The 22317-nt window shown below is 47.3% G+C and overlaps 1 protein-coding gene across 1 annotated transcript in view; it reads left to right on the top strand.

Moving 5' to 3' along the window:
• Positions 1-22317, top strand: part of LOC119387471 (neurotrimin) — a 162378-nt gene that overhangs the window by 118325 nt on the left and 21736 nt on the right. Inside the window, exons 2-3 of the mRNA XM_037654863.2 lie at positions 11466-11587; positions 19965-20172. Of these exons, the coding sequence (XP_037510791.1) occupies positions 11466-11587; positions 19965-20172 (330 nt within the window). The remainder of the gene's footprint in view (positions 1-11465; positions 11588-19964; positions 20173-22317) is intronic.

Here is a 22317-nt window from a genome sequence, read left to right as displayed (position 1 = left end):
ATGGTAACACACTATGGAGGTTTTACAAACGCGCCTTTTACGGGCGAAGCACCTTAGGGTCTCAGCGTGTCGGCGGGTATCATCGTGTCCTGTCCATTCGCTTGAGCGCAGGAGAGGGCGCCACCGCCTCAGCGTTCGCCGTGTGGTGAACGGCGCGCGTTGACTATGGAAACGCTCTTTCTGCGATGAACGCTGAACTATCAGCTCGCAAGGAACGAGAACGCGCCCTCGCCCGCGAGAGACAACGCCAGCGCAGGCAGCGTCTGCTAGCGAGTTTCTTGATTGAAAAAAGCGAGTGCTCGCGCTGCACAACTGTTCACCGGCCACCCCGTATATATAGGCACTGGATCTCGACCTGCAATGTAGTGCCGATGGGAGATTTCTCTTGTGCGTAGTTGAACAATAAAGATTCGCAGCGTGCACGTTACCTAAAAGCGGACTTCGGGTCTCTGTGTCTAATCTTCCTTCTGTCTCTCATTGCCCATTATCAGTGATTTTGCTGTGGGAAACAGCGGCGCACACTGCATGCTTCGCCCCTCTACAGGTCTCACGTTAGTGGAGCTGTTTTTATATATCCCACTTTCCTTTCATAGTGCTCGGTTGGCGGGGTGGTGTCGCCGTCTCGGTGCAGTAAAGTAATGCATTATGACCGTGGCTTGCGTGATTAGCTCCTGCAATGCGTCGTTGCTACGCGTCCGTCCCATTCGGCGCATTTCAAATAGAAGTGCAATTTTGTAAACGCCTTAATACACAGCGAGGTGGCGGCCTTAGCCCAAGCCTCGGCCCCGCTCATAGCATCTATACATATTAAAATAGCTCTGACGCGCGCCTGCCTTGCCTGGTTGTAACACCGCGTTCCCCGCTTACGCTCACCCCGAGAAAAAAACGCGACCGGGCTAGAGTGTAGACACGACGCGCGTTGCGTTTTCGTCTAGACCAGCCGTGGTGTTCCATAACTCTTTAAGATGGCGACCTTAGCTTAAGTTCTGCGTCTAAGAAGCGACGCTCTTCTGGCTGTCACACCGGTTTCTCTGACTACGCTCTTACCGTTAACTACTACAGCTACCACAAAGGTTTGTTTAATCATTGGTCATGGGACGTTAGTGGTCGGGATGGAGATATGCCACCAAGCGTAAACGTGGGTGTATCCACGTTAAATGGTTCTATAGCTGCCAAACACCAATATTATTCGTGCAAGCTCTCTTATATCAATGTACAGTAAACATTCCACTACTTCTGTAAAGAGGTCGCGGGATCGAATCCCGGCCGCGGAGGCTGCATTTTCGATGGAGGCGAAAATGTTTGAGGCCCGTGTACTTAGATTTAGGTGCACGTTAAAGAACCCCAGGTGGTCGAAATTTCCGGAGCCCTCCACTACGGCGTCTCTCATAATCATATGGTGGTTATGGGACGTTAAACCCCAGATATTATTATTACTTCTGTAAAGACACGTTTTACTTTGGTGTTATACCGATTCCTATAGAGAGGGATCAACCATGTTTTTTTTATTATTTGCCGTACAAATCACGTCATCAAACGCTGCTTAAGTCTCATTTATTGCATCCCTCCTCATCCTCGCGTTTTCTTTTTAAATTTTACTTTGGCGCAAACGTCGCAATCTCAAGCATAAGCAGAATTAGAGGGAGAGCCAATTGTGCTATAAAAGAAAAAAAAAACTTCATTCGACGGCCAGCGTCGGCGAAAAAGAACGCGCTCGTGCCTATGTCTTTCCGTTCGGCGTCAAGCTTTCACAGGAGGGAACGACAAATGAGTATCGAAAGCGGGCACCACTTGGCGGCACGATTAGGCCAGCGAGCGGCAGTTGTCGGATCGCTTTGCAGCAGCTCAGCACTGGAGCCTAACCTAATTTTTGAAGCTCACTTCACAGGCGAGAGCCGTCATTATCTGCTCTTTGACTCGCAGCATTTTCAAAAGCGCTTCCTAATGGCTCTCGCTGTCTAAAAATAGAGAAAGAAAGACGACGAAAAATGGCGCGCTTCTAGAACTGCCTCCGTGCCGCCTGCAACAAATCGAATTAAACGACTCATCTCCCTTTGAGTGCCCGCGGAGCGGACGCTCGGGCGAACGGCTTCGCGAAATCAGCTTAGATGAATCGGAAGCGGGACTGAATGCGACCGGAAGAGGAAGTGACGATGGCGAGAGGCCCTGTTCCGCTTTGGTCGATTCGCAACGGCTTTTGAATGCGAGCAGCTTTTAATTTTATCAGCGCGTCTCGCTCCGTTCTATTGCGAGCTCTACGGGACGCATTCATGGGGCGTTCTCACTTTAACCGATTACCACGTTTTTTTTTTAAGAGGTTTCAATCTGCTCTAGTGCGTTCACAGCCAATTCGCTGGCATCCCTGGCTACCCGCAGCGGTGGTGAATCAGTCAATGTGAAGTTCTCCTAGCGAACACCAGCTTGCGTGTTTAATTTCAGCCCCTGTAGCGGCCACGTTCCCATCTGGGGGGAAATGCAAGATAACGATTACGCACTCCGATTTAAGTGCTGAGTACAGTCTCTAGTAGACTGAAATATTGTAGCGCATGAACTTTTTCTTTCCTTTATATCAGCCAGGTTTTCTAGCTTTCGTCATTGCTTCTTGCAAATTTAGATTTGGGCAGTCTGTGATTTCAGACTGCGACACAGGATAAGGTTTTTATAGTGTGGCCTGTCGACATGGGTTATCTGCATGCCTGCCCTTCGGTTTAATCGCACGCTCATTTTGAGGAGTGACTTGGCCAAAGACAGAGGCATTGCGCAGTATGTGCCCTCTACTACGTTATAAAATCAGCGAGGAAATTATCTCAATCATGTTAGCATGTTTTAGCATTCGCGAATTTTACAAAGGCTTCAGCAGTCCTGTACAAAGTCTATCTACAAAATCTGCTGCATAAATATTGCTGATATTATAATTATTACTCTCTTTTAGAAGTTAGGGGAAGCATGCTTGGTTAATAGTGTAATGTATGGAGCAGCGCTAGAACGAATACAAGGACCAGAAAAGACAGGACATGCGCTGTCCTGTCTTTTTAGGGGCGAAGTTCCTTATGCCGTGGGTCTGTCCCAAGGAGGTTTGGTCTGTCCATCCTCCGTTTGTTTGTTTGTAGTATCCACCTCTGGTATGCAGTAGAAGAAGAAGACGACGTTGACGAGTGAGACCCTCGTGCGTGTTCGCCTCTGTGGCGTTCTTTCTTCTTTACTGTGCGCGTTCTGGTATGCAGTAGAAGAAGAAGAAGATGACGTTGACGAGTGAGACTCGTTGCGTTTTCGCCTGTGTGGCGTTCTTTCTTCTTTACTACGTCTCGTGTTTTCAACGACGCCCGAAGACAGCATTTGAGAAGTAACGCGCAATGCTGAACGAATTTCAACGTCTAGACTAACATCGACTACCCACGTTGACGCAGCGGTACCTCCGAGCCCTGGAAGAAGACGTTGACTCTACCAACGAGTTTACCATTGCCCTCCTCAACGCTCGATCTTTGCATGCCCACGTAGACGATGTGGAACGGGTCCCCATACTTACTGCGGTGGACATTCTCTGTCTTACCGAGACGTGGGACGCCAAAAGACCGTATATCAAAGGACGTTCCAGTCGTGCGCATCGATGATGCAGAGCGTCCTGCAGGTGGTGTGGCCGTATACGTAAAACAAACAGAAAAGGAACAAGGTCTGAAACTACTACCAACGACACAGTGCCACAACGGTGAATATGCTGCCATCGATTTTGATGGATGCATCATCATGACCATGTACCTTGCACCCAGTTTGTCGAGTGGTAATATCAAGACATTCAGTGACACGGCATCGTATAATTATGACAAGTACAAGAATAGACCATTTGTGTTAGTTGGTGACCTGAATGTCGATATTACCGAAAAGAACAATGAGTGGTTCATAAAACATATGGCAGCCAAATATGCTCTCACGTGCACGTCCTTTGATCATATGAAACCAACGACCATCCGAGGGACGTGCATAGACCTGGTATTTTAAAATTTCCAATTGCAACCCGTACAGGAACCGCTATCCATTCAATTCACGGACCATAAAGCCGTGATAATGAAGAGACAACGCCAGCCAAGCATCATCTAATTAAGAAAAATAAAAGTTTGATGTTTGTAATATACACGCAGTGTTTCTCACTCTTCATATGATGATTGATGGGGCGTTACACGGAAGATTCACGATTTACCGATGATTCTCTCCGGAGCTTCGCCCCACTCATCATCATTCACCAAGTGGATATGCTGTGATTTTTTCTCGTCCTTGTATTCGTTCTAGCGCTCCCCCAAACATTACACTATGAACCCTAACCAACTCGCCCACCTTTCCGTTATTCTGCTATGCTTGGTTAGTTTGGTTATCTTACTGATTCAAATAAGTACGAGCAATAAAATTTTGTAATATGCACAATATTGTGATATTGTGATGTTATTGTGATACGCACAATATTGCGAAATTCACCCAGTGATTTAGCGATAATTAATAACATCAAAGCTGCCTAAAGTCATTCGTTTGCAAAGCTATAAGGAAAGGGTGGAACAGTCACGTATAGGAATTCAGAAAAGCGTTGATACACTACAACGCTTCTCTGAAGAGGAGCTGAAGGAACGGGAAAGTGGAGGAGGGGGGGGGGAGGCACTGATAGATATAGCGAACACAACTTCGTGATTGAACGTTACCATCACACATGCTCGCAGCCTTCGTGAACAATGACCGTTTCAGTGCAAATTCCGACCCCTGTCGTGCCAGCTGTACGGAGCGGCCAATATACACACATTTTTCGCGCACGCATTGTTTCATTCACGGCAAGATAAGCTGTTATTAAGATCCAAATTAAAGAAGAAAGGGAAATCAGAAGCAGATAAAGAAAAATGCTTATAAGCTTGTCAAATAAACATAACCATGAGAAGAACAAAAGAGAATCGGCGGAACGTGGACAGCCCGCCTGCAAAGAGCGCAAGGAAATGGTCGAGCATACGACTTCCTTTTTTGGAGCGATAAATTAACGCGCGGAGGAGGAGGGGAGGGAATGACAGAGGGGGGTGGGTGACAATACGGAGACGAAATGGGGAGACGCGGAATAAAGCCGTTCCTATCGGCGTCACGACTTCAGGGGTGGAGGCGAGGGGGTGGATTGTCGGGTCATTATCTCTCCCAGGCTAATGTAGTTATACGAGCTCGTGTTATACGGTAGAAGTGGAGGGAGATTGGGGGGGGGGGGTTCCTTCTTCGACCTCACGCCGCGCGGTCCATTCCATTCTGAGCGCAGGGCGCGATCGACGACCTCGTCGCATAATTACTGCCTTCAAGCGTCCGGGCTTCTTTCTTGCCCCACGGCTGTGGCCCGTTCTTTTCCCTGACCGCGGACGGCCGGCGGTGTATACCACGCGCAGTCGGTGACAGGCAGCGGGCAGCTCCGTCTTTATTACCGCGCTCCATGCGCGACATAAAACACTTGGGCACGCGGCTGCACTGCGTCGACCGCAACGCCAGAAAGGGGGGCGACTTTCCTCCCATCTTTCTCAGCGCTTTCGTGACACACGCTGACGCTTGCACGCGCAGGCGACGCCGCGGGCATGGACCTCGTCTCGCGACGTACACATGACAGTGCCAACCACAGCACGCGTGCACGGCATGTGCGTGTGTTTACCGTCTTCTCTACCGCGCGTGCTCTAGTCGCTCTGATGTTCGTGCGTACGCGGCAGCGTTCTCCGATCGCGTTATTAGGATGTTTTAGCAGGTGAAGGTAATACCATAGGGTAAGCACGGAAATACCGTACCATCGTCATCGGCACGTAGCTTTTTCAATCTACAAGAATCCTATTAGCCAATTTGATAATCTCACTAAGTTCCCGTGCGCAATAAACAACTCGTGCGGCCAACCAAAAAGTTTTTAAAAAATGCTGCGTGCTGACCACGACGGCATGGTATTTCCGTACTTACCGTACGGTAACAATCGCTGCTAAAACACTCTATTTACTAATCATATCTGTTACGTACTGAATCCGCGTTGTACATTATATAGCAGTTTATGTGCATGCAGAGGTGAAAGCTTTCGCCGTGGTGCTGTAACGCAGCCTTCGTGGAAACTGCCACTACATTAAGAACGGCCAGCGATGACCACGTTCAAGAACAGCAGCAACAGCTGCTCAGTTCTCGCGAGGCAGGCGGAGCTAGCGAGGATAAATACAGTACTTCCGATTTGGGAAGCTATGAAAACTGGCCTATATTGCTATGATGTTTTCAATTTTTTTTACACATCACTCGTACAACTGGCATATATCTGTGAAGTTTATTTTCGTTTCTGCACGCACACAAAGCGATCGAGTCGCCCATGTCCTGACACACCGCAATAAACCTCTAATGTGAGTATAGAAGTGGATATAAACTTTATGAATACTATTCGGGTGTTATCTCGTAGAAGAAAATAAAACAAATGTAAACTTTCTCTGGCTGTACTACTAAGAAGAGATGGCATTTGGGTTCGACAAAAGAAGTGCGATTTTCGCGTTTATTATTGTAAAAAAAAACCTGGCACCTTCACATGACAAATAAAAGGCAATTCCGGGAAACTAACCCATGAACACTGCAGAGGAGGACCGATATCGGAAATAATAAAAAAAAATGGTGCCCTGTGCTCCTTCCCTGAATCAACAGTTAGCATAGCAAACCTACTATGTAAAAGCTACGACGAAGAATGAAGATTACCCTGAATAAAAAAAAACAACAACAAGAAAGTACCGATTATTTTAACGGGTAAACAGATGATCACGAACGCCAATCAGTTTAGCAATCTGAATGCATTTATCAAAAGGCAGAAAAGGGGGAGGACACGCGTCGCTGTGCTGAAACGAGTCATTCCTCCTTTTTCATTTTATACTTCTCTCTCTTTCTACTTTCTTTCGAGTAAAGGAAAGCAAGAAAGGGTAATTAAATTAGGATAATGAACGCGGGAAGACCGTGGCGCGTTCGCAAACGAGACGGAGACACAAATAACACATACACGTGCGAACAAAGGGTGCGACGAAGGCCCGGTCCAAAGGAATAGGAGCTCCAAACCCCGGCTCGGACAAAAAATAAGTATATCACTACACACACGCAGACTCGGACTGGAGGCCTCAAAGCACAGCACTGCGTACAGCAACAGAATCGCCGCTTCATATGCCGTGCAATGTGCGCCTCGAAGTGGACGTTTATTCTTGTTTTTTTGTATACGCACAGAGCAAGTGGAAAGAATTTCTTCTGTTCGTTTTTACTGAAACAGAAGACGTATGCGATCGTGGAATGGAGTCGTGGGACTAGAGTTGCTGTTCTTCGTTTCATAGTTTTCTTTTCGGCCCCGTTATCTCTTTTGGCGTGCTGAACGTGTCTCTGTGAATGGCTTCACGGGGTAACGCGCCAACGCTCGCTTCTTTGTGGCGTCCAGCGTGAATGCTCTGGCCGCTTGATGTGTGCTGAGCGTTGGGAAGACGAGCAAATGAGTTTGCTATGGAACAAATGAGTTGTGTAGCGGGCGGCGTCCAGATGCGAAACAGGGGTATAGAAACGAGAGAGAGAGAGAGAGAAAGGGGATGGGAAGTGGACTTGCTATGAACCGGGTCAGACACACCGCAGCTTTGTTTAACTTAATTCGTGTTCAGTTGAACTGAGCGTTAGGGTTTTACGGCGCATCCACCCACAGGAACCGTTTCAAAGCGTCAAAATGGAGCTCTAAACGGACAGTTAAACAAATCAAACAAAAAGAACGCAACGATATAATTTGAACTATTTAAAATTGATACTGTTACTACTGTGTGCCGAAACCGAAGAGTCGAGGGTGTCAGAGTGGAAAAAAATAGCAAGACGCGTAAGCATGTTGCCAATGCACTCTTCGTTCCACGCGGCACCTAATCATTGAAACTACAGGAACGGAGACACCATTCCACAATGCACCGTGTACAGGTATATCATGTACACGGGCACTTTTTCGAAGAACTCCACTCCTCTAGTTTTAGATAAGGTTTTCAGGCAGAATGCACTTGGAAAGCAAGACGTGCACGCATCCCCCACCCTTCCCTTTTCACTGCCCTTCCCACATTTTCCAGGAGGCTCAGTTTTATCGAGCAAAATGAGTGCATGTGAGAGGCACACAACTGCGTGGGAGTGGACACAACGGAGGCAAACAAGCAAGGCCATATATGTGCGCGTGAGTGCGGACCACCGAGAGGGCCTGAAAAAGTGACTGGTCGGCGTGATGTCTGTTTAAGAAAGATGCAGGGGTGTGCGCTTGACGCGGGGCCCCCACTGCTCGGGGCCCTGAGTCTATAGATACGCCACCCAAGCAAGCGCAATGAGAAGCCAAGCCAGCGGCGGCAAGCCGATGCAGCTGGCAAGCGGGGGTGCTATTGGCTGCTGTCAATAATTGACGCGCTCGCCTAGGCATACGACGATGTATGCGGAGGGAGAACCGGAGGAGAGAAAAGGGCTGAATGAGAAAGAGAACGCGATGGCTGGAAATGCGAGAGGAGAGAGAGGTGGCATCCGTGATATAGGGGAAAGACTACTGAGGTTCTTCGGAGAGCTAGAAGCGCGGATACTGAGCAGAAGGGTATAAGTTGGGCCAGTGGCAGCGTAGGAATGGGGGGGGGGGGGGGGGGGGGGGGGGGTTGGCTGGCTGGCTGCTGAGAAACATGAAATATTGGGGCAACGGACCACGCGGGAAACATTAATCTTGCACCCCATCTAAGCTCTTTCCCTCTCTCGACGCACGCCGCGGAGGAGGCAGCACGCCCGAATAGCGTATATACCGACGCGCGAGGCGCGCGCGCGCGCGCTCGCTTTGGGCGTCGAAGCCGTCCCGATGGTGCATGGCGTAAAGACAAAACACGCGGGCGAGGGTAATCCATTAGAGAAGAAGCCGAGGAGGGGGCTGCAGCTCTCCAGCGGCGGCCACGCCGGCGCCGCCGGCTTCGAGGAGCGCATTTCCATCGGCCCCGACTCTTCAGCCTGCGTTGATCCCCGTGTTCTCCGGGCAGACCCGGCGTCGGTGGCCGACCGGCCTCGTCTGCTCGGGCTGTCTCATTCTTCTCTCCCGATAACTCTTCTTACGCGTGTGCTCCTTAAAAGGGTTCCAGCGGCCATAGGATGGCTGCCTCTCCATGCAGGCTTCTTCCTTTTTGTTCCCCTTCTCCTCATCTTGTTCTCCATCGTCTTACTCACCCCTTTAGGGATCAAGGCTCTGCCGAACTTCCTTGTTGACCCTTGTCGTGCCCGCGACGAAAAGATAAAGATGGGGACGGAAAAGACGACGCGGCTCGCGCCGCGCGTACGTAAACGCCAGGACGCTAAAGGGGTCGCGGCTGTGGCTTGGAAAGCCATTAAGATGCCGGAGCTGACGACGCGTGAATTATTTGTACGCGCAAAAAACGGGCGTGAGTCCGAGCGCGGTAGTGGCGCGACCGTGTTCTACGGTGTCGTTGCACTGCCGACGCGTGGCCCATTATTTCTCGTATTCATTTTAATATCTTGAGAAGCGCACCTTTCTGGCGTTTGCCTTAGGCTTTCGCCACTTCGCCGTTGCCTCCGCCAGGGGCCTGGTTATTTTTCACGAGAAATGAGCGATAATTACGTTTTTATTTGTTAATAACAATGCGTAGTAGCGAATAAAGAACCTACGAAAAGTTCCACTTTCTTAGAGATGTGCTTAGTAAAACACAACACAACGTTAAAATAAAAATTCTGTGAAAAAAATGTCCGAAAGGTTACACCGAAGTCCACCCACAGGTTGACATCTTATTTAATTAGTAGGATCCGCGGGAGGACTAAGATAATCGTAGGCTTTTGAGCAACGCAGATAAATAAATAAATAAATAAATAAATAAATAAATAAATAAATAAATAAATAAATAAATAAATAAATAAATAAATAACCACGCGTAGTAGTCTGTAACCTTTTATTCTAAGCATACCATGACAAGAACTGTAACATTCAAGCTTCGTTCACTGAAACAGCCTTGATATTGTGCACCTTTCCCAGATGCAGCACATTTGCCACTGCAGTGTATTAACACTTCACGCTTCTATTCACTCACGATCAACGAGTTTTATGAGAGCTTGTGAAAAAATACTACATGTCAAGCCACAATAGAAAAGAATAAGCCAAACTAGCTCTAAGTGAACAGTAAGGAGCTTGGCAGCTCTCGTTGTTGTTTGCATAATCGGAAAATCGTACATTGTATTTCAGATACATTTCAGTGAAGACTCCGTTGAAAAGACAAAAAGAAATCATTGGTTACACAAATGAACTGCGGTGCGAAATTCCGTAAAGGCAACTGGACGCAATTAAGTTGCTCATATGAGCATTCGCAACCTCAACTTCCAAACGAATAGGTTGGAGGCGTCAATACCGCAGAAACTGCTGCACTTCCGACGTCGAAAGACTACAATTGATTAAAACTTTTTAAACGAAAAGAGAAGGAAATAGCTGTCTGAAACGGCAATCCTGGATTGAGCCTTAGGCACGACCGCAAGAGGGCAATCCTTAAAGCAAACACCGGTCGGCTCAGATCCTATAAATAAATCTGGAGATGGGGCGGGTCGATTGTTTTAATGGGAAGACAGCTCGTGCGAGCTGAAGTGTTTGTCGACGGGATTAAGCGGTCTCCGGCAATAGCGCCGCTCCGACGGAGACTCGAGATAATAAATAACGAAGAGCGGCTTTAATCTTTCAGGTGACGTGTCCGCTCTTCAGCTTTGGGGACGACGTTACGTCTTGTGTTCTCGCGGTTTCTTCTTCGCGCGTTTATCTCATTTCACGCTTCACCCTTTTCTCAGCCAGAATAAAAGCCACGAATTGAGGGAAAGCTATACAGGAAGTCTCAATAATTTTACACTTCAGAGGTCTGAAGACTCACGAATCAATAGATCGACTCAATTTATTCGTCAACTTGCGCGCTTTTTCGCTTTCTCGACTTTCGTACTTTACTTTATTATGCAACCGAAACTATTCATCGATTGATTGATTGATTGATTGATTGATTGATTGATTGATTGATTGATTGATTGATTGATTGATTGATCGATTGATTGATTGATTGATTGATTGATTGATTGATTGATTTATTTATTTTCAAACTTTCAAACTTTTTTATTGTGCATAATATAGTATTACAAATGGGCATTATACAGATAAAGATGGGGATATACAGAGGATTGATTGATTGATTAGATTATTAATCCATTGATTGGTTGACTGATATATAGAGCAATTAATCGATTCATTGGTTTATCGTTTCATCGATTGATTAGACAATCATTGAAGCGATTGCTTGATTGATATATAGATCAATTATTCAATTCAATTGTTTATCGCTTGATTGATTAATCGATTCCCTGATTTATTTATTTATTTATTTATTTATTTATTTATTTATTTATTTATTTATTTATTTATTTATTTGCGTCTTCTTTATGTATTCCAGGTGGTTCGTCATCGGTGCACAGAAAACTCCCTAGCTTCGCCGAACCCATTCCCAATGTGACAGTGGCAGCAGGGCGAGAAGTGACCCTGACATGCGTCGTGGACAACCTCGGAAGCTTCAAGGTGCGAAACAATTGCATATCGATTACAAGTGTAGATCACAGACTTTTACCACTACATTTAAACTCGGGTGTCTTTCCCTTTCTTCGCCTCTCTCTTTTTAAACTCGGAGCATGTTCCGTAGCCCCTCGATGGATCAGCATATGTTGATGCATACAAAACAAAAGCGCTAGATTTGCACAATATCAGAGATAGAGAGGTAAAAGAGTGAAAGGCAGGAAGGTTGAGCAGAATGAAAACGTCAGGTTTGAGACCCTAGACTGAGGGAAAAAAGATGGAAAGAACACACAATCGCAATGCGCGACTTACAAGTGCTTTATTGAAGGGCGCCGGAACTTATTTATATAGCAGTGCCTGTTTTTGTGCGCTATACTGCGAATTCCCATCTAGGAAGCGCAATTATTTAATGTTCATCTGCCATTAAGCCATCAGTTTCCTGACATTGCGTGAACGTCAACTTGCCCGAACAGCGATTCATAATAGCTTCGCAGAGTACGCGCAATGATCCGCAAAAGAGAAAACAATTGAAGAGCGACCGGAAACACATAGAGCTAATCGCAATACAAGCTCGAGACCCGTAACCACAAAGAAAAATTTTAAGAACGCTTTTGCATTGCGTTGTTCGTACGGGAATGTTCCAGGCAATCGCTGTGTAGGAGAGATATTTAGCTATTCCGCTGCTGCAAAAACGAAAAGGTTCGTGAATTGGGCCCGTATTCGAAGAACGTTTCATGTAAGGACGGATGCTGCCGAACCAGTGTTCATATGCGAGGTAGTACACACACGTTGTGACTTCACAACGCTCTATAGCACGCAACGGAGATGAAAGAGCTTTCTTTTTTTTCGCACCCTTTTATTAGCGTGGGGCCGAGGAAGGAAAGCGGCGTACAACACTGTCGAGCGTTGATTGAGGCTCAGGAGCGCGCTAACAATCACGAAACGAAAGGAGAGACAAAGAGAAAAGAAACGACAATTCGTAAGCCAGCTGCTGCTGCCCGACCGGCTGTTGCACTTGTGCTGGATATATAAATACGTATCAACATCTGCGGTAGCGAATTGGTCGTCGTCGTCGTCGTCGCGGCGCCAACGCCGCAAGAAGGAACGCCGCGGCAGCGACGACAAGCTGCGTCGAATGAAAGCACAATTCACTCACTTTCTCCCTTCTTATTTCGGCCCTTTCGTCGTACTCGCGCACCTTTTTCAGCGGCGCGCTCATCTGAGTAACATTGTGCCCCGCCAACTCGGCTACCTCACCCTCTCTTATACTTTCTTGTTTCGCTTGCAGTGCTCTCTCTCTCTTTTCTTTTCCCTCTCTCTCTCTCTCACTCTCTCCACACGTCAAACGGAGGTTTCGTGGAGCCCGTAACGGCGTTTGTTGCGCGGCTATTCGGGCTTCGTCAAGTGAGGCGGCCGCCGCACCGCGCTACGTGACACGACTTGTTGGCGAACTTTAATGACGCTTCCTCTGGGCGGAATCGAGGGTACTTCCCGCCACCTTTTCTTTATTTTCTTTCTCTCTCTTCCTCTTTACTCCTCGGCGATTCTCCTCTCTTCATCACTCTATACGTTGTTTCCACAAGCCCCGTTGCGGTGGCCCTGCGACCTCTCTTCTCCTTCCATTACGCTTATACGCTAGGGATGATACCCCACCGCTGCCAGAACTTCTCCTTCCCCAATCCACTATTTGAGTGTTTTTTTTTCTTTCTTGATTTCGTTCTCGTGGTAACTTTTCGTACTAGGCGTTTATTTTTCGCGTGTTTCGAGCACTCATTTCGGTCGACTCGTCCCGTCGCCCACTCGCCCACGCTTTTTAGTATAGTGCGTCATGCCGCGGCCGTCCAACGATGTCTCGCCGCGTCGCACAATACCGTCGTGTGAAGAGTGCGCACGTCCCATTGTTCCCCGTCGCTAGATTGTCAAGCGGCCTTCCCGTAGCAGCAGTAGCAGCGTAGGCACTGGTGTTGATGGCAGTAGAGGACGCCTTCTTTTCTATTTTGTTTCTCGTAGAATTTTTTTTTTTTTGGCTACCGCGAGCGGCTGCTAGCTGTGCGTCATCGCGGTCAGCGCCACGTCCGGTGTCTGCCGCACCACTCCGTCTTCGACGCTCTGTGAGCACGAGTGCGCGTGGCATGTCCCGTAGCTACACATATAGCATGCGGTTCGTGAGAGTTAGAAAATTTGGATCGTACACCTCGGAGGCCACCTGATTAGCGCGACTGCGCCAATCTGCTGTGCATCGTCGGAGTTAGAAAGCATCATAACCAGGAAATAATAGCGCGACGTTTGCTTAATAAGGAAACTGTGCTAAAACTCACTTTCATATTATGCTCGGTAGTTAGAAAAAACATTTCTTGGTTTGTTTCGTTATGCCCATTTCCGTTCAGCTGTACTTCCGGCAAGACCAAAATACTTTCATAGCCTTTTAATGTCCACCTTCAAGGAAGTTTGCTATACACCCCTTTTCAGTTTCAGGCTTTGAAGCGTTTCTCTCCACCGAAGTTTTCGGAAAGACCTAACAATAAGTAGCTCGGCATTGTTGAAGAAACACGCATGCGGAGGAGGCAGCGGCGTATTTTTGTAAAACCTGGGAACCATGGAATATGCTTCTCAAATGGTGTAATCGCGCCAGAACTCCACGTTCACAAGTTTAATTAAACGTCTATACTGCGCCGTCTATTGTCAGCATTTAAGATGCTAGCTCGCCGAGCACACAACGCAGACTTCACCTACACGACGTTGACAGCCGTGTCAATGCTTTGTCACGTTCCGCTTCCCGGAAACTTGTCATCTACCAACCACGTGGCGACAAGATCTCAATGACGAAGTTTTGTAATGCAGATCAGGCCGGGCGTTTCCCAACTGTTAGGCGCTCGTTGTAGTTGTACGTAAAGGCGCGAAAAATTCGTTTTCGAGATCATCTTTCGTCTTTAAAATTAAACGGCTGTTTCCACCCAAACGATTGCAGTGGAAGCGGAAATCCTTTTGAAAGTGATGCTTCCGGGGTATTGAAGGATCCGAGACAATATGTTGCGGAGACGGGCATGGGCGTGGTATTCACGCTGCTTACAGTACGGGTAACGATAAACCACCAAGACCACAAATTTTGAGTGGTACAAAGTGAGAGAAACCACGCATCTTATACACAAAGAACGCAACACGGCGTGTACTCAGGTTTCTTTGTACTAAAATAAAGAACAAAAATCTACTATAGCGATCTCATCCAACTACAGTGCGTTTCATAACGCCGAAGAACTTGTCTGGTAAGTTCATACATGGTAACGCCAAAAAGTTCGCACACTTGTTACGGAAGAGCCACACATATTGTGTGGCTTCAGTGGAGTGTGGTCGATATCGTAAATCAATTGTGTGGATTTCAGTAGAATGACCGAACAAGAAAAAAGCTGTTTTTGTTCTTATCCTGCAAAAATAATCGGTTTCGGAGACTTGGAATTGTACCCACGTATTTCGCAAGGCTACAAGCACGTCAGAAGGGTTGATAGGCGGGCAAGTTGGTATGGATTCATTATGTAAACTTGGCGGCGCAAACAAACGCTGCGCTTGTTTGTGTCCCGCTCTTTCTGTGTCCCATTTGTTTGCGCTGCCAAGTTTTTACAAGTATGTCGCTGCACCGCGTGCATATAAATGATCGCAGTGATCGAAGTGCAGTATTTCAAAACCTGGAAAACAATCGACGCGCAATAACTGACGTTAAAGCAGGAATTGATAAATCATGTTGCGAAAAAAGAAACACTCTAAGCGTAGTTAGTCAATCAGAAAAGAGATACCCGTAGGCAATAAATCTATAGTTGGTGCCATAAAATGCGTAACAGAAAATATGCAACATCTGCGGTGGCCAGTAGTTGCGCTAAGCGCAGATGCTCTCAGAACTATCAGCGCTGGTTTTGAGCATATAAAGCGTGCCTTCATTTTCAATGAAGCGTAATATGACCTTCATAAAAGGTGAGGCGTGTGCTGGACGAAGTAAGCACGGGCATTAGTCGTTGAAGACGAATCAGCTTTTCTCGCAGATATTCTTAGGAAGGTGTCAGTGCTCGTATCATTTGGCTTAAACAGTGTGGGCATAGGCGTAGCTGTAAACAGCGTCTGCTAATTTCTCTTCAGGGAAGGCATGCGGTGCATGCAGAATGAACTAAACTTGTATATTTGCGTACAGCTGCGGGTAACTTATCTACTAAACTCATTTATGCGGCCAGTAACTCGTTAGAACGTAACTCTGCTTGAGTGTGAGTCTCAATCGAAAATTACATGGGAAATATTTCCAACGCTCTTCAGGAATGACGTCACCAGGTAATAGTATGTTGAGAGAAAGGATGCAATTAAACAGACATTAGCAAGGAGGCTAATAGAATGAACATGGTCCCCGTTTGCTATTCCCAAAGCGAGGAAAATAAGGGACAAGAGGAGAGAAAGATGTCTCTTGCGCCGTAACTTATAATGACATTGTTTCAATGACCGAAAAAAATGTGCCGTGTGCTATCTCCTTCAATCAGCGACTATACATAGAAAACGCGTAGGCGCCACTGCTCGATGAAGTCATCGCGAAATCTGGAAAGGACCGGCGCGAACAGCTTTATCGATTCGCTCAATATGTGTATGCCTAAAAAACGTTCTACATGCGGTATAGGAGTCGAAGAAACCTGTTTTCTTTTGAAGACGATGTCTTCCTTAGGCTCTTGCATCTCCATTGCGTACATAGGTATGATGAATACTTCTGACGACAATGCAACTACCGTAACTAGTAGCATACTACACGTACTGCTCAGCACTGGGTAATATTATCTAGCGTTGGCTACATTGTGGCTAAATGATTGCTAATGTTAGCTGTTTTCGATAACTACTAGCAAACGTCAGTTAGTGTTGCTAACTGATAGACTGTGTTGCCTAAATTATCAAAAATGTCGGCTAGTGTTGGTATTATAGGCGTGCGCACGGGGGGTGGGGGAGCGAAATCTGCCCCCTACTTTTATTCAGTCTTACCTGTCCTGTCTTGCTTAAAAATCAGGGTTATAACCGTGCAAATTTTTGACGATAATGACGGCGATGGTCTCTGGTGTTACATTCCAAAAACTGTTTACTTACCACCTTAACTCCTGGGAAGCCAGAGACCAAAGGCGTAAAGTGTGTGACCGCGCCCGAAAACTATGATCATCATGAACGCAGTATGTCCCCCAGAATTTCGGCAGATCCCACTACTCACCGCTACGACGTGGCCTTTAGTAACCGTGGGAACGAGTACAGAGAGAGAGAGAGAAAGAAAGACAGAAACAAACAGAGAGACGGAAAGAAAGGTATAAACAAAGAGAAAGATAAAAAAAGATCACAGCATATCCACGGAGTGAATGATGATGAGTGGGCGAAGCTGCGGAGGTTCATCGGTAAACCGTGAATCTTCCGTGAATTCTGCCGACCACCGACGTGAGATCGGGCGCGTTTATACTAAAGGTTCGATGAGTTATGACGACTTGCAGCTCACTTTAATTTTACATGTACGCTGTGAATTTTCATTGTTTAGAAAACCATTGCTTTAGAAAACATCTGGCGTCTTTCGTTAAGCAGCTGGCGTCTTTTCGTTTTGCTTTAGAAACATCTGGCGTTCTTTCGTTTTGCTTTTACAAAACATCTGGCGTCTTTCGTTGGTTTATTTCATCAATCAACGGCGTTTTGAACAAAATTTTTATTGTTTAATCACGCACAGGAGAAATCTCACCAGGAACTACCTTGGAGGTAAACAATGGCTGCTAATGGGAGAGACAGAAGAAGTCGGCTTTTAGCTAACACTTACACTTCTACTTCTACTAACGTTTCCTACTGGAACATGCCAATGGCTGCTAATGGGGAATGAGAGACAGAAGAATTCGGCTTTTAGTTAACGCGCACGCTGCGAATTTTTTATTGTTCAACAACGCACAGGAGAAATCTCCCACCGGCACCACCTTGGAGGTCAAGATCTGGTACTAGCGTTACGACTGGTTACGCACTACGACTACGACAACTACGAGGGACGAACGGGTGCCGCTTTAAGGAGCTTCGCCCCTAAAAATCTTGCCGAAATAAAGTCTGCACGAGGCGGGATATGAACCCGCGTGCCATCGATCCGAAGGCGAGCGTGCTAACCACTCGGCTATAGACCAGAACACAGATAATTCCATGCGCATCGCCATATTTGCATCGCGCGTCGCGCCATCTACCGCTCACGCGACGAAACAACATGCGCGGGCTGCCACGCCAGCAGACGCTACACAGAGCAAACGTGAAACTCCCGAAACTCAACCCGTCGGAGAGCGTGTTTCGCGTCTTTTCTAGCCTGGACATTTTCGCTGATTTTATTGGAACATCAAGAACATCTTGCTGATGCAGGTCCACAATGTATACAGTACGTGCTGAGTGTGCTGCGGAAGCAACCTCGTCAGATACGTACGCTGTTACATTTGTAAAAAAACGTTCTCGCTGTAGTACGCGTGAATCGTAATTGCAGTGCAGCTCGCGAAAGAGTGAAACGATGTTTTGTTGCGCCATATTACAAGTTGTGCACAAGTTTTGTGGAATGTGATTATTTCAGCATGCATCGCGTAATAACTAGAGTGCGCTTTACGGGTAGTTTCGCGGAACGTAATTTTTGTTTCACGAGCGCTCTTACAATAATGCGTCTTGCTCACAAAAGCGTGCTATCAGAGAGTGTAACCTGCAGCATCCTTCAGCGATCCCTTTTAGAAGCTACCTGCGCGATTTTATTCTTGTAACGATGATGCTTTACAAGCGAAACTGTGCTAGTCTTAGTTAAGCCGGTTAGCTACGCCTGCGACGTAAAGGACACTGGCGCGAGTACTGTTTACTTACGTGCCAATATATGTATTATGCGCAGCTGGATGCCCCGTGTCCAAATAAATTTGGGGACATCAAACACTGCAATGAAAGCACGAAATTCTGACCAGCTGCTGAGGAGCACCGTGCCATTTATTACCTTTTGAAGACGAAATCTCGAAGGCGTGGATGCCATCAAATAACTAAAGCTTAATACTACGTTGAAAGTGGCAAAGCATGCTGATTGCTTGGGCTTGAAAGCACTACCTTGCACTAGACTTTCGTCAAAGGAAGCGCTCCAAGGTATGAAATGCACCCCCACACAAAGCTCGCGCCTGCCTTCAACCCAGCTGCGTGTCACGCAAATTAGGTTCGCAAAATGAAATAGGTGGGCATCACACTGCAGAATACACGCAGTTAGTGTACTTACTCGCGCATTTCTACTCGGCTCCTAGTTTTTCTGCTTGAATCACAGTTATCCACTCGCGGCGAAGCTGAAAACACCGCACCGGCACTATTTCCGTGGTGCGTCGTAATCGTCGCAGACAACGCTAATATCCTCTTGTTGCGCTGCTTGTTTTGGCATCCAAAGACGACGCAGTAGTGCCCAGACGAGCTATTACACGCTGAAGCGGCGTGAAAGGGTACTTTTTCGCACTTTAAAGCCTCAGAACTGCAGCTTGTCCTGTTTGCTTGATGCATGCTTGATGCAGCCCGCGCGCGCCTCGGCAGCCCGGTCAGCCCGGCGTCTGGGTGCGAGAGTATCCGCTCGGCTCGCCAGCAGCCTGGGTGCGAGACAGGCGTGCTCTGGTGTATACAGGCACGCTAGCAGACCATAGCATAGCCTTGTATAGTATAGTGTAGAATGGGGGTGGGAAAGGGAAGTGAGCGTGAGGAGGAGAGATGTGATGGTGAGAAAGAGGGAAAGGAGGAGGGGAGGGAGTAAAGCCTAGCACAGAAATAATGAGAAAGAGAGAAATAGAGAGAAAGAAATGCAAAAAGAAAAAGAGACATCAATGAAAGAGAGAGAAATAAGTAGACAGCGAGAGGAAAAAGATAGAAAGAGGAAGCAAGCATCGAGTCGTCTAGAGACCAGATAGAGCACCACGTGGCCAAGCCGCGCATGCGCAATAGCTAAGCCATGCCCACCGACGGAGACATTGCGCGCAACCTCCGCTCCCGAGTGCATAGCCTGTTCGCGTACTCCCGAGGAGGAAGCCGCGCAACACTAAGCTAGACGTGTAGACCCGTGCTTCGCTGTGCCAAGGCCAAGCTTTGTGCGACTTAGCGCAAACTGCCCGCAATTTCTTTTCGTCCAACCAGGTGGGGGAGTGGGGGCAAGGGGCTGCGACGATGAAACTTTCTTTCCCACAATGGGGAACCCGGCGCACGCCTATGGTTGGTAATGTTGGTTTCCGCTGTTACCATAGCAACACTGTGTTCGCTTGATCTTAGTCCAATAATTGAGCTGTCCGCAAATTTTTCCAAGCTCTCTCTATGCGTGATCACCGACGTAACAACAACAACAAAAAAGCTCTGTTTTGTGTGCTACGCGTAGGTGGCCTGGATACACACTGACCGCCACATGCTGATCTCGATGCACGACAACCTGATCACGACAAATCCGCGCTACAACATCGCGCACAACGGCCACCGCACGTGGCAGCTGCACGTGCGTGACGTCGAGGAAGCGGACCACGGCGAGTACATGTGCCAGATCAACACCAACCCCATGAAGAAGATGATGGGCTACCTGCACGTAGTCGGTGAGTGCTCCTCTTCATTCGATACGCTGTAAACGCCAGCGCTATAAGCGCTTCTCTTTTGATCAAGAGGGGCAATGACACCTCTGAAGTATCCGCTTAATAGATGCCTGGAATGCCGCTTGAGAACCTGTAGTAAAACAGTGCCCGCCGCTGTGCTGCAGTGGTTACGGTGCCCGACTGCCGACCCGAAAGTCACGGGTTCGATCTCGGCCGCTGTGGTCGCATGTCGATGCAGGCGAAATGCTAGTGGCCCATGTACCGTGTGATGTCAGTCCACGTTAAAGAGCATCACATGGAAGAAATTTCCGGAGCCTGCCACTATGGCGTGCCTCATAATGATATCGTGGTATTGACTTGTAAAACCACACAATTTATTATTATTATTATTATTATTATTATTATTATTATTATTATTATTATTATTATTATTATTATTATTATTATTATTATTATTATTATTATTATTATTATTATTATAAGAACTTGTAGAAAAACCCGCATTTCCCCGAAGGGGAGTATGAGGAAGTGCGAAGCACGGGCTGATGCTACGAGGCGGCGCGCACGACTAAACTGCAGAGCCGAGCGAAGGAGACGGCAGCGAGAGAGCACGCGCCAGCCGACCCACGGAGGTCTGGCCGTTTTTAAGTGCAAAGCACTTTCACTGATGATGATGATCTGTCTTCCGAACTCGTTCCAAAGAACTCGCAACGCGTTCAACTTGTTGGCGGCGTTGCGCACGCCCGAGATGGGGCTCAGGTTGTTGTCGAACCACAGTCGATCGCACACCGCGCAGCTATATCTGAAGCTGCGGTCCAGGAAGTCTCGCTTGAAGCGCGCGTCCGGCCAATCGAATTCGAGGGCCCGTGCTCGCTCGCGCATCGCGCGTCCCCGCGCCAGATCGGCTTCGGGGTGCTCGGCTCGCTTCGCACGCTTTCGTTCGGCGTCTCGCCGCCGGCCTGCATCACCACAGGCAATGCGCGGGGCGCGCGCAGCCACGGAGCGGAGGGCGGAGCGCGCGCAGTCACGTGGGGCGTGACGTCGCTGCGCCGTTGCTACAGACGCTCCTCTCCTCTGCTCGCGCCGTTGCTATGGGACGGCGGACACAGGGTCGCTTATAAAGTGCATTCGCACTTAAAACTCGCTATAAATAGAACATCACAACGATAACTAGGATTATACGAAGCAACTTCTCCATTCGATGGCAGAAATCAAACGTACCTTAGTTGCACAATACCAGCACGACTCATCGTAAAAGCATTATTGGATAATATTAATCGTGAACATGGTTGTGGGTTTTCGCTTCGGGATATATATTGCGACATGTTTGCGTTAGCTTTCAGTTTAACCCCCGAGAATAAGTGAAGTACGCATCTCAAACCAGCCACTCAAGTTACCGAGACTGTCGCATCTAGTATTTTGATAAATATCTGTTGTTGACGCAAAAATAATGCCAATGTGTTTTGTGCATATGTAATTATTTTCTCTCGGGCGCACTGCCATCCGAGTGAAACGTTTTAACAAAAACGGAAACGACTTCATTCGTTCTGCTCGCAAGCAGCCAAGGGGCTTAGTACAAATATTGTGGAACCATCGCGCACGCAGAGTGAAGGAAATATTTCCACATTTTGAGCGCAATCATACTTCGGTCTCAAAGGGGAGCGCAGAAAGTTAAAAAATAAACGTAATGCATCGTGAACGACCGCGAGGAAAACTGTCAAGTCGATATAAGTTCCTAGCCTTAAAAGTCCCTCTAACGGTGATCTGTTTTCATGGGTATTCACTCTTTGGAAGATCTCAGTGGATTCCTTACACATTTTCCCTGAATTTTCGTGCTCATGCAGGACGGTTTGACAAGCCGGGACTATGCTAAGCGTTCTATAAAACAGATTGTTTTGGCGTGGGCTAGCGTAACGTATGAAGAACTCGTCTTCTTTGTCTAAGCGGCATTCAAACGGCTGTCAAGCGAATCACACACAACTTACACGTTTTCCGCAAGATGTATCAGAATGGCAGTTAGCAAAGCAGAACAAGTTCACAAAACAGCGAGAAATAAAGGGGCAGGTGAATAAAAAGCGACCATGTTCACTGTTTCTTTGTCTCTCGTCTGTTTGGAGCTTTTTTTTTTTAAATTTACATTAACACTCG

This window comes from Rhipicephalus sanguineus, chromosome 3, assembly GCF_013339695.2.
Source record: "Rhipicephalus sanguineus isolate Rsan-2018 chromosome 3, BIME_Rsan_1.4, whole genome shotgun sequence".
NCBI lineage: Eukaryota > Metazoa > Arthropoda > Arachnida > Ixodida > Ixodidae > Rhipicephalus > Rhipicephalus sanguineus.
Note: the sequence above shows the minus strand (reverse complement) of the source record. Positions and strands in the feature narration are given on the sequence as shown.